Raw genomic sequence first — 13,942 nt, 5'->3', positions numbered from 1 at the left:
TGTCATAACCCCCCATCATGCACTCCTTTATAGCACCATTCCTCCCAAATGCCATAGTTTGGGGATGAACTTTTAATTTGAAAGGGGGATGGTGAAAAATATACTCACAAATGTGATCATTACAATTTATACCCATTTTTTAAGGAATTTTCTGATAAGTTTTAAATCTAAATCTGATGGAAACCAATACTAATCTTTTGCAAACAGATTCATGTTATAAAATAACTGGGATCAGCTTAAATTTACATTATTTTAAAATTCAAACCTTTTAGAAGGAAAGCTTGACTCCTTATCTTTAGAGTTGTCAGCAGTAATCAGAAGGTTCCTCCACAAGGCAGTCTTTGACATTTCATCAGAAATATTGATCACAGATGGATCATCTCTAGATAGGAGATTACCAAAAATTAAATAATAAACACTAAAAAAGTAACTGTAGTTAGCTAGCGATAGAAACTAAATACAGGGCAGCCTTACACCTTTGCACAATATTTTTGATAACTAAATGTTAAGAAATTGAAGTTATTAAATAGTTGAATAGTTATTAAAATTATTTGACAAATTATGTTTTCATTTTAAAAAGTATGAAAAATAAAAATGTAAGTGACAGATTCTGGTTATATAGAAACGGGTTTTGGCTATACTTTTCCAATTCATTTCAAATTACAGAGATTATGTTCTGTATGTTCATCGCTTAGCCTCTTGCCTCTGACTTGCAGAGAATGTCAAATCACTTTACTCTTCTGCTCAGACTCTACAGTGGCTCCCAGTCACTCAAAGCAAAGGCCCACTGCAGACACTCTGTGGCTCTGTCCCCTCCACCAACTTCATCTCCTGCTATTACAGCCTGCTCCCCCTTCTCCAGCCACAGGCAATGACTCCCTGACTCTTCTAGAACACTACAGGCTTACTGCTGCCTCAAGGCCACGTATTGCTCTTCTTTCTATCTATAATATTCCTTTACATGGTGCAACCCTGTCTTCCTTTGTTCAAATGCCTACTACTCAGGCAGGCCTTTGCTGACTACTCTTTTAAAAATTTCTATTTCCATACCCTCATAGCGACCTCATCCCAACGTTTTGCTTTTGTTTTTATTGCCCTTTTACCATCTGAAATACTATACTATCTTACCCATTTATTTATATATTTTCTCTCTCTACCTACCTTAATTCTACGTGAACATATGCTTCACAAGGACAAAGATTCTTGGCATTTCTCCACTGCTCTTCCCCCAAGACCCGGACCGAGCTTTGCACTTGGTACCCACTCATAAATATTTGTTGAATAAATGAAAGCAGCCTGTGAGTTGGTAGAGATCTTCCAAATGGCAGAGGAACCTGTAATGTCAGGGCCTGTACTATGCTGGGCACTCTTTTGTATTTTAAAATGGCACTGATTAGAGGTGACATTTGAAACTCTCTAAAACATTCCCAGGGCCAGGAACACAATAAAATAGCAGCAGAGATAAATCACAGGCCAAGTCAAAGAAAGTTTCATTAGTGGGGAAACAACACTCTTCTTACTACATGTAAGAAAGATAATCTGCTGTGAAAAGAATAATGTTCTACAGAAATCCTTAGGCTGACCTCATATGACTCTCCTTGGTCATTGTTCCCAAGAGGGCAACAAATTCAACTTTTAAGAGGAACACTAAGGGTCTGGAGCAAGACCTTGCATCTCACAGGCCCCCTCTCTTGCCCAATCTGGACATGTGTTCTTTAATTCCTCCAATCCACCCAGCCCTTGGCAATTCAAAATATGAGATCAACTTGTTTCCAAAAGTGTCATGTGGAATATAAGGGTTTCACAATATCATGTGACAAAGAGTCTTGTGAGCAAAAAAAGTCTAGAAAATGCTGGATTAAACGTTAGATTCTTTAATATCCCAGTGTAGATTGTGAATCTCCAAGCTGGGATATATTGTGAAACATTCTCCAAACTTATTGAAGCAGAAAATCCTTTCAAGAGGAAGTACGTATGAGACCAGGTTTCAGCAGAACACACTTGGGAATATGCTGATTCAACTACGCAACTAACAGGATTTTAGAACTTAGCTGTTGTAAAAAGTAATAAATTATTTTTAAAAGATAGATAAAGTGTTTTCTGTTCTGCTGTCAGACCCTGAAGATCCAGAAGATTTTCTCCTATTTTTTTTTTTTGTTAACACTATGACAAATTCCATCCTCAGAGAAAAGTTTTCTCTGACTCATATTTTACTGGTGTGTTCTTAACTTATCCTTAAGTACTGTCAAACCACACGTAATATTTTCATCAAAATACTTTCAGAAGTTTTTATTTTGACTTACAGCAGTTTGCTTTCCTTTGCTATATCTTTGTGCAAATAAAGATTAGCATATTTTGGAGAGGTACCCAAGTATTTTCTGCAATGACTGGTATAACTGAATCCTTCAACTCAAGAAATAGATTATCTCTTTGGAAGTGCCATTTTTTAGGGGTAACTTCCCAGAGTTGAGACATTTACCTGTGATCCATTTAGTGAACACCTAGCTCATTTGTCACAGAACTGAATCTTGATCTGTCTTCAGGTGCTACTATCAGAGGATATGAAAGAGAGCTTCCATATACATCATAAAACATAAGAAGAAAAGACTTCAGACAACATCTCTCTGCCCACCTTCACTTTAAGCTAATTGCCTATGGTCACACAGCTCTTAGTGTCAGAACTTGTATTGGGTCAAAGAAATCAAATCCCTAGCTTCAGTTCTTTCTACTCTAACACAACTTCAACAAACCTCTATAGGAATTCACACAGTACAAAATTCTCAAGTAGTATATGTAACAACACTTTTCATTACTCAAATTGGTGTGTTTTTATATTTATGTCTTACCTATAGTGCCCTTCCAATGGGAGCTGTACTGTGCCCTCATCTTCCATAGCTAGCATACTTTGTTCTTCCTGGAGAGACACATGTAAAATACATAAAATGAACCTGATGAGTCTCCATTTTACATTAAAGAAGAAACACAGATTAATGTTTCACTATCTCATTAACCTCAGGACCTTCCACTTTGTTTGCATTTATTAATGCTAACACAGGTCCTTTCAATGAAGCATCAGCTACCAAGAACATAAGTAATTAATGAGAGTCTCATACAGCAAAGTAATTTAAATGCTAACAACAATCTTCTTCATGTCACTCAACGTAAAACATGGTTATTTTCCAAGCAAATTATTTAGAAATTAATCTAAGTTTTATAAGGACAAAAGTAGGGGTAATAAAATAATTTTCATTGTTATGAAGTTGAAATTACATTCTCAGAATTCTCTATTAGAAAGGAATGAGGGATGTATTTAGAGCAGTGGTTCTCAAGCTTTAGTTTATATCAGAATCACCTAAGGGCTTGTTAAAAATACAGATTGCTGGGCCCCACCTACATAGTCTCTGACTCAGTAGGTCTGGAGTGGGACCCAAGAATTCACATTTCTAGTAAGTTTCCAGATGAAGCTGATTATATTGGTCTGAGCACCACCAAGAACTACTGCTCTAGAGACTTAAGGAAACAGTGGAAGATAGTTTCCTGTATGGACTAAAACACAAGTGTGTTTTCCACTTAGATGTATTTTAGTTTTTTGTTTTATGCATCATATTTCTTCTTATAATAACAATAACCCACCCTTCTCCAAAGGGTGGAAATGCTTCATATATGCATTTCTTTATATATAACATTTTAAAACTGTATCTTTGGAATGAAGATAACCTTATGCTACCATGCCATTTTAAATTGTCAGAATTATTGGCCCTAACTCCAGAAATGGAATCTTAAGTTGTATAGAGATGACCAGCTAAGTGATTCTGTGACCAAATGTGGACTGAAGAAAGAAAACAGGGGTGTTCCTGGAGACTCATAGCTTCCCCTTTCCGTAGCTCAGCAGTAGCCTGACTGGTCTTAATCAGCTTCCGGAAGACATGCCTTTGGCCGATGTCATTATTCCTGGAATGCAAGGTTGTTCCTATGGTCTTTGTTTTGCAGACCTTGGCTCTCAATTGCAAGTGGCCCAGTCTGAAAAGCCCTTGCCATATATTTTGTTGCCTAAAGAAACAGTGTTTTCTAGAGACTCCTTAGCTATGAATATATAATGAATATAAATGTATGAATATATAATGTAAGGTAGGGGCAGGTCTCATTCTCACCCTTGGAGTGCTCTCTACACACGTCCAACCTACTGGCCAAGGCGGGTTCCCCTCTGCTGGGACCTTGGCCTATGGAATATCTATGCGCAGCCTATGCTCTGGAATAATGGAGAAGCCAAGGGACTACCCGAGCTCCGTTACTTCTCTGCTTACAACCACCCCCACACCCACACCCCACAACGCACACACCCCTGCTATATTTATACTCTATGGGACTAATGTCATGTGTCTGATACCTCTCTGCCATTATAGGAGCTAACTCAATTATCGTTCTCTGTTGTTCAAAAAAATATTATTTTAAAACCCATCAGATGTATTTTATTACTTGTATCTTACACCCATTCTTCTTGTTGAGGCCTGTTCTATGACAACTGATACAAGGTGAGTAAAACATACCACTAGTTTCAAATTACACAATTAAGCATTTTAGCTGAGCTAATTTGTAGACTCCAATGAGGCATGCCTTGCAAATGGGTTAGTCACTGTATATAGAATATAATGCATGTCATATTAATTTATATGCATATCATTGAGGGCTTAGGCAGAGCATATGTATCATTTCAGGCATAAAAGATCACTTTTTCTAGACAAAAGTTTACCTTAATGCACATGGAGAGACATAAAGAGAAAATATTCAGTGATTCCAAATCCCAGTTAAGAAAAACCAAGATATAAGCAAAATGTAATTCTTTCCTTGGTTGTCCACTGAAAGGGAAGAAGCCAGGTAGAAAGGTTTAATAGAGTCAACTTCAAAAGTGCCATCCATGCTTAGGTTACCTGGCAGCAGAAACTAGGCTTAAGTTTCAATCTAACAGTAAAAAATTGGGCCAAAGCTTTGGGAACAATTTATTTTTTCCTCAGATGATTTTCCACTTTTCTCTCAAATTGCTTTCAATAATTATTTTGCACTCTGTGGCTTGTTAGCATGTGTGGGCTTTATACTAGTCATAATTCTATCCAAACAAAAACTCATCACCTCTAAAGATAGCATTTCCAAGCCCTGCTTATCTGAAGAGAAGGGTGGCAGAGCAGCCGCTGCCTTCCGTGCCAGAAGGAAGCTGGGTGGGCCCAGAGCTCAGGGATGGAGGGCCGGCTGCGTCCCAGGCAGCACTGTGAGGAAGCCAACAAACCAAAACTTTCTGGGGAGCCACAGGCAAATCAGGGTCTAGCGGTCACGACAGCCACAGCCTGGTTTATCTCCATCGTAAAGAAAAAGAGAGTGAAAGCAGAAAGCGTACTGGGCATCCATCACCTGGGAAGTCAAACAGTACCTTAAAATGAGTTCCATTCAGCACTTCGTTTACACAAGGCCCACCAAAGATATGTCGAGTTCTACAACATGGTGAAGATGTTAAAAGGGTGATGATCACAGTTTACCCAGAACACTTGAGGGGGGTTTACTGATTTAACTAGAGGAACAGTCATACTGTGATTTGAATACCATCTTTTAATTAAGGTAGTCAAAGCAGCTTTGGATACTAATTAAGGACAGTTAATATCATATCCAGTAAAAGGAAGAAAAATTGAAGCTTAAAAATGTAATATATTCAACAGTGCTCAAAGGTTTCCTAAGCATGTATTATGTGGTAGGCACACAGTGAATAAGTAGAATAATCCAGGGACTGTTCATAAATTCATTCAACAAATATGTACATAACCGGTACTATACCAGTAGTACTGGCAGTACAACAATCAAAAGAAAGATATAAATCCCACTCTCAGAGGATAAGGATCACGCATAAAAAGTACATAAAGAGAAGTGACATTTGAGTCAGTCTTATTTGATCAGTTTGGTAGTAGAAAGGAAGAAATTGTAGGCAGGAAGAAACAATGTGGGCCAAGGATGAAATGCAGGAATAAATAAGATGTGTTTGCATGATAATGAACAGATAAACTGGCCTGTACTACGTAGAAGTGGATAGTAAAATTGGAGTTAAATTGTGGTATGTTTTGATGAAGAAGATGTTATATACAAGATTGCATCATGAATCTGAACTGTATTTTGTTATTGCATCAGAAATATAATTCATATATCATGATACTGTCCTACCTTTAGCGAAATAGTGTCTGTTACTATACCCATTTCTCAGGTAAAGTCTGTACCTATGTGGAAGCCTTCAAGTTGCTCAGAGTACAGACAATAATAGCAGAGAGTCAAGGTTCACAGAGATGCTTAGAGTATTAGAGAAAGAAAATATTCAGAAATGTTAGAATTCACAGATCTCAGGTGGAAGGGATTTCAGAAATCAGATTTACACCTTTATTGTACCCCAAGAGGAAAAGAAGACCTACAGAAGGTAGGAAGTACTTGGCTGTTTCCTTCTAGATTACCAATAGAATAGATACTGCTATAAGCATCACACACACACACACACACACACACACACACACACACACACAATAAATACTTTGAAAATCATAAAACATTATGTTTCTAAGAGGTATTTCTTAAAATTTCCAACAGAGAAAAGAGCGAGTGCATCAACTACAGTATTCACTTTAACAACGAAAACCGAAAAGAAAAAATGGGAAGGAGCCATTGGCCATACAGAATTCCTATAAATAGATGGATGGAACATATGTTTTTCATCAGATATTTGATTCAGTGTCTCTAAGAGACTTATTTAAATTACTACAAAATACAAAAATTCTTATAAAGTTAACTTTGGATTTAGAAGATTCTATTCTGGGGATACAGATTCTGGGCTTTAGGAAAGGTGAGTTATCTCAAATTTTAGCATGCATTAGAATCACCTGGAGGTCTTGTTAACATGGATTTCTGGCCCTATCCCCAGAGTTTTGATTCAATAGGTCTGAAGTAGGGTCCAAGAACTTGCATTTCTTACAAATTACGAGGTATAGGCTGGTGCAGCAGAGGTCCTGGAACTTTGAAAAACCACCGCTTGAGGAAGAAGAACATGTTTGCCTGACTCTATGATTCAATTAGAAACAGCGTTCGCCTGTGTAATAGTTAGGCCATGCCTCCCAAATTCACGACCAGTTCTGATCTTTCTTAGTAGTGAGACGTGCTCTGTAATTCGTTTAATTGCACTCGTTTTTAGATTGCTTTTGCATCTTCCTGGCCTTTCTCGTGATGCCGCTTCATTTGGATCAAAAGTCTCACTTGTCCCCTTTTTTTTTTCCCTATAGCATATATGTTAGAGTGAACCCCCCTTAAACCAAGAGGTGTAAATATCACGATCACTGCCCAGAGCTGAATTTCCAGGATTTATCTCACATTAGCTGCCTCTGCCCCCGCCCAGGAGCAAACATTCTGCTGAGGCTTTCTGCTTTTAACAGCAGCCCTTTGTCAAATGTGTACAATGTCCTAGAGAATATTTAAGTAGGAAAGAAGGCATGTTGGTACTCTGAGCACATTTGGACATCCAGAATTTTATTCTGCAGCCTTCCCTTTACACAGAGCAATGTGCAAAATGTCAGGGTTCCAATATTCATTTCTATCCTGATTATAATCCTTTCTTTCTAAAAACTGAAGCATATGCATATGCATATGCATGAAGTACATGAAAATTTGGAACAGAAGCTCTGCGACCTTGGACTGGCCTGTGTAGCTATTTATTCTGCTTAACTCATTATTGAATTTTAAGGTCAAACTAATGTTTTCTCAATGCCATAAGACCAGAAGCGGGCTACTGATTAGGAAAACCCTGGGGAATAAAGGTACAAGCTTTAAACTATCATCAAAAGGACAAGAGGTGAGCCTACTTTAAATTCAAGTCTCAGGGAGCCGAGACATTTTCTGCTATTTACTATCTTTCCAGATCACAATCAAAGTTACTCAATTAATTTGAGCAATTGCAGAAATGCAACATTTCTGGAGAACTTGTCCATTTACCACCTTACTATACAATTTCTCGAAAGACTGGGGCTTGATGTAAGACGCCACAGGAAGATCTCATCCTTCAGTGGAGTCCATTGCCTCTCAAGAAAATGAAATATTGACATTTGGGTGACCAAGTCACCCAGCATTTAGAAAATCAACCAGCATTTAAGTTTTAGTGTAATCCTCCTTAAATCTTCCTACTCCCTATATGATTATACTCTTTTAATGCTAATTCCAAGATAGAAACTGAAACTTGAAACTTGCTTTTCTATCTCCATCGTCAGAATGAGCATCACCTCTTTTTGCACTATTGTTCGCACTAGTCGTGGCTATATTTTGATGTTCAATTATGGATTACTTCTTCACTGTATTATTGATTTTCTGGATTATTGCATTATTATTGATTATTGTTTCTTTCCATGTGCTAAGAACTATATGAAAAAATAATCATCATATTTATCTAGCTGATATTTTAACGGTCTTTTAAGATGCCTGATTAATATATCACAAAGTATTTCCCCCCACTTTTTCTCATACTCGGATCTGAAGGATACAGCTATAAATTTGCCTCAATGAATCTTTAATCTATTTTTATATACTTTTGGAAAACATGAATTATAGGAAATTTAGTAATATTTAATTACTTCTAAAATCTTTATGTTCATAATCAGAAAAAGTATATACCCACCAGAGCACAGTGAGTCCATAAAATGAAAAGGTTAGGAGCTCATTAAATAGGATCTTTGCCTGTCTGAGATTAATTAATTCCCAAATGGGTATCTGGCATGTGTACATATAAGAACCATACAAATGCAGTGGTTCTGGGCAATAGAAATAGCAGATTCTAATAAATTTATGATTGTTATCAAACTGTATTCTTTTATTTCACAGACATATAAAGGGAGAATGACAAAATTTCTTTGAATGATAAAAGGGAAGAATATTAAACATATGTTATATACACATATCATTTTTATTTTACAAAGTTCTAGAAGGGCAAGGATGCTCCATGGCATGGATATGGCCTAAGGAGACTGCTGTAGAGGGGGTGATTACATGGCTGGGGATGTTTCTAGCTTTTTCATAGAGAAATAGTAAAGACATTTGACAGAAAATCAAAGCAGGAGAATAAATCAAAATTACATTTATAAGTTACTGCATTAATAAACTTAGCAGTACTGTCATCAGAAAGACTGAGGAGAAGTTCAAGATCAACAGGTTTTGTCCTCTTTGGAATTAAAACTTCCTTGGAAATTGTTTTCAGCCTGAATAACTTTAATTACATCAAGTATGGATATTTAAGCATTTGGAATATCTACATTCTGGTGTCCATTTTATTTACACTTAATTGATGCCAAATTCTGTCATGTTTTTCAACAGTATCTGAAGATGAGAGCTAATCTTAGGAAAGTCCTAAAAAGAAAGACTACCACAATATCCTAATTAAAGCATATTTTTTAAAAAACTCAGTTAAATAAGAATAAATCATACAGATAAAGAAATAATGATAATTTTATTGTATATTTTAATGTTATATCACTAGAAATATGACTATTCTGTCTGTAGTATTTGGGAAAAGTGAAATATTCATACAAAATTAAGATGTATCATCATGATCAATCTCTAAATGTGGAAATCCATTTGCATGTCAGTGATGGGAAACCATGCAAAACTGAGGGAATGCCAGATAGCCACACATCATGTAGCCATATTTGTAGGAACATCTGAGCAGAAATCTCATTAGATGTCATGCGCTAATCTCGCTTGACCAAAAGACTGAGTAAAACCTAAAACTAGTGAAATGTTGTCAAACAGATGCTCCAAAGAAGAGAAGAACACATATATGGTTTGAGAAAATATTCTGTAGATAGAAAAGTAAATACATTCACTAACCACCTTATGGAAGAAATAATGAATGATTCTTACCAGTATTTTATTTCATCTTCATTTCTATACACACAGAAATTTTGTTCTTGTTTCATATGCTATAGGCTCAGTCATTCTACTAAGTGACACACTGGTCATTTTTTAATTTATACTCATTGCAGTTTTTATGTACTCTAAAAAATATTATGACCACTAGCCTTCAAAGGCCCACAATCACACATGAACTCATATATGCTCTAAAACTTGAATTGTTTTAAAACATCGAACAGAATAGACCAAATCAGAATAGTCCATGAAAGTCATTAAATCCTGAAAGCTTTCACTTACTCAATCTTAAATCAGCCTGAAGGCAAATAAGGTCACATTTTCCTCTTAAGCATTTAATTTATTTCAAGAATAACTAATTTTATCTTTTGATTAAAATTAGGATCTTTTGATGAAAACCTTGTTCCCTAGAAGAATACCAAGAGTAACAATGTCAGATTTTTTTCTTCTCACATTTACAACCAAACAGCAATCGTGGCATGACCATAACTGGAGACAGTTAAGCATCAGTGTGTTTCTGCCATCCACAGGGAGAACTCAGCAACATTAACCTTACAATTAGGAGGATAACGAAGCACAAAGCATTTGCATATTACACGAGGTTTGGTTTCCTGAGGGAAGATCTGTGCTCTCTTTCTGTTCAAGCTCCAACTTTATGATTTTAAACATTGATCTTCCAAACCAGTCCACCTGTGGTTGTTAGTAATCACTATCTGAAGATAAACACAATAATTTAGTTTCGCAAAGAACTATTACCAGGTAAGGGCTCCTTTTTCTTTTCTCTATAAAGATACTGGTTTTGCTCTGACTTACTTCTTTTTCAGCATCTTCTAGCTTCTTTTTCTTACTCTCAGGCATTAAGTCATCCAGCCAGCTGAGTTCCCGTTTGGTAAACAAAAGGTCCATTAACTTTCTTACGAATACCAGAGCTAACACCTGCAGTAAACAACAAAATAACTTTAAAAAGCGAAAAAATAGAAATGGGAGATGTAGGTTTGTTTATTTTTTGCAGAGACAAAAGATATATGTGCACAAAAGATATTGTCTATATTTTTGCCTCCTTCATTTCCTTTTCCTACCACACCCCAGAGTCATGTAAAGAAGCTATTAAAAAAAACTACAAAACATATTCGACTGTTTTTTTAGATAGTTACTAGTTTTATAATATTAAATGAACATTAAATACCATTCTTATCTATACTGATAGTATTTTAAATTATTTATAGGTATTCAAATTCACTATATTTTGGGAAGTATTTGAAACTTATCTGAAACATTTAATGAACTTTAATTTTTTAAATCCCCCTAACTTTCAGATTTGCTAGTATATCTTTAATGTTCAATATTGAAAGTTTACATTTTTCCACCCAACTTCAATTAAAAAACCATTACCAATAATCAGAACGATAGGACAAAACTAATATGAATCACTGAAATCACTGAAATTCATATATAATCTCAAACCCTCTTCAGTCACTAGTTTTAGTAGCTGAAGTTGATGCAATGGTTTCTCATGATCATTCAAAATGACTCTGTTGTTCTGATTTCAGTTCACGTGTTCCAAAGAGAGAAGAGAGTCAGAGAGAAAGAGTTGACTTAGAAGTTTCGTACCATCATGGGAAAGACAATAGCAGCTCTTGAAACTTTTATTATCCACAAAAGGCCAAGGCAACTCATCTGAATAACCGTGAAGAGATGGACTTTTCGAAGTGGAACATGCCTTAGATATATAAAATCTGGTTGATGTTTTGCAGGCATCCAGAATAGCTTTATTCTATCAAACAACTGAAAGATAAACAGACTAAATTGGTTTTTGACAACAGCGAAAGTAGGACAAGTAGATATTCAACATGCTCCCAAATATGATGCATCTGGGTCACACTTAAGTTGACATCTTAGCATCAGGAAAGGGAATTGTCATGCATACTCTCTGAAATGCTATTTCAGTTTTCACAATAGCCCACATTTCTGGAACATGGGGACAGGTTATAATTTAGAAGAGTTTAAAAATATTAAAGCTAATGCTAAATGTTGCTACCTGGGAGAGTGTGGCCGTGAAAGGCCAAACTATCCTCCTCCTCCTCCTCATTATCAGATGACAACCTCTTCCTTTATTTGCCCACTAACAGCGGCGCTTCCGGGACTCTCACTCTGTCTTTTCTCCTGGAATAGCATATCCATAACCATGGCTTCAGCTTTCACAGGGCGTCTTGTTAAAGATGCCCTGACCTACATTCAGCTCTCTCCCTCCTGAGCTCTTAACCCATATCCAGCTGCTGAATAGGGTGTTTTGACCTCCTTATTTTGACTCTGCTGTTTTCACCTGGCCCATTGATCCTTGACAAGGTTTAGATGCTGTCTTTACAAACACAAACGTCTTAGCCACAAAGATTTAACCTAGGTGAATTATTGTTAATACAGTATTTTCCAGAGCAAACTTTGTTAACTCAATTTAATATTTTTTACCAATTTCCTATCTGCAGTGTATTTATTTTATAAACTTTAGATGTTATATATTACATATAGTTATCTGTTATATATTAGAAATACATATATTTTTTCAATCATATTTTATTGAAATTATTTTCATCTGATCAACTGTATTTCTGTTTAAGTTTAACATAAAGACAGTATTATTACTTGAGGACTGCATATTATTGCTACAGCTTTGATTTTGAGGCCATTTTTATCTACCAAAGCAGATTCTCACAATTCAAGTTTTAAAAAATTAAATTTTCACAAAAAACTTGAATCTTCAATGACATTTTGCTTACAAATTATACTGCCTGTTAGGTTTATTTTATGTGAATCATTTTGTTAAATTTTCTCAGGCCAATTTTTGCAGTTTTCAATGTCTCCAACAAGAAGTGATTATTTAAAAAATGATGGTTTCAATCACTGTCAGTTCTATTTCATGCCATTTGTACAGTAATATCTATTATGCATTTTCAAGAGAGTGATATTAGATTTTCTTTCTCAGCTAACTTACAGGAAAATTGCAAATAATCATCATCAAATATTCCAAAATTACTATTATATGCCAAGGGAGTCAAATGTTAGGATCAAGACATCCTGTTTTACCAAAATCTTGCTTGTATTACAATAGGAATCCCAAACAAAACATAAGCCAGTCTTTCCTTCTATGTTGCCTGTCTTTTGGCGTAGCATAACCTCTTCCCTGAGCCATCTAAACCCAAGTCATATGTCGTTAGCTGTTCATTTATTTATTCATATTCACTAGTACCTTCCAGAAATATTTATTGAAAGCCGTCTATGAAAGTACTGAGTGCTGATTTTTTTCCTGGTACATCCCTCTCCATACTACCCACAAATATTTTATTAGGTCTTATTTCTGTCCCCTATGTATCTCTTAAAATTACATGTCATTAAACAAATAAAACTTGGTGCACGGTGGAGATGGGAGTAGGGATGAAATAAAGTAAAATCCTCTGACGTATAACTGAATGCTTCAGTTTCTACTGAACTCCTTTTCCTCTGCCACCATTTCTCCATTTGTGAAGCTGTGTTATTGTGTAAGTGTACTTCGGTGTGTGGGTGCTTCAGTTGTTATTGTTTATATGGCACATTTGCTTTACTTTGGATTCCTGAAGTGTTGCAATGAATATAGATGTGGTAATATATCTGAGTACAAAAACAGCATCCGTGAGAACACTGTGATATGTTTTTTCTGCCATGTTGCACAGTGAGAAGCCTAGATCTCAAGTTCCTTAATATTGCCAAACAATCAGGTAACATATCAGTTCCTCCAACATAGAGGGTAACTAACATGCTCCTTGAACTGGTGGTATTCAGCACATATTTATTGTTACTCAAGCAATGATAATCATGATACATGTATCCTGAGCTTCACATTTGGCTTTTATCTGGTTCTAATAGCAATACCCCATTTTCCCATCCAGTTAGCCATAAAATTCAACTTCAGGGAATTTCAACTCCCTGAGTTTGGGGCTCACTTAAATGTTCACTAACCCTGTTTCTCAGTGTGAGACCCCGC

General features: G+C 36.0%; 1 protein-coding gene across 8 annotated transcripts in view; it reads right to left on the bottom strand.

Annotated features, from left to right (window-relative positions):
- The window catches only part of SLC4A10 (solute carrier family 4 member 10), a 262,310-nt gene that overhangs the window by 6,292 nt on the left and 242,076 nt on the right, over positions 1–13,942 (bottom strand). For all 8 annotated transcript variants that reach the window (XM_036996105.2, XM_036996103.2, XM_036996108.2 and 5 more), the window contains 4 exons: positions 11,539–11,712; positions 10,741–10,863; positions 2,847–2,914; positions 266–382 (listed from right to left, as the gene is read on the bottom strand). In XM_036996105.2, coding sequence (XP_036852000.1) covers positions 266–382; positions 2,847–2,914; positions 10,741–10,863; positions 11,539–11,712 — 482 coding nt within the window. The remainder of the gene's footprint in view (positions 1–265; positions 383–2,846; positions 2,915–10,740; positions 10,864–11,538; positions 11,713–13,942) is intronic.

Source organism: Manis javanica, chromosome 7 (genome assembly GCF_040802235.1).
Source record: "Manis javanica isolate MJ-LG chromosome 7, MJ_LKY, whole genome shotgun sequence".
NCBI lineage: Eukaryota > Metazoa > Chordata > Mammalia > Pholidota > Manidae > Manis > Manis javanica.
The sequence above is the reverse complement of the archived record's forward strand: the minus strand, read 5'-3'. Positions and strand labels throughout refer to the sequence as shown.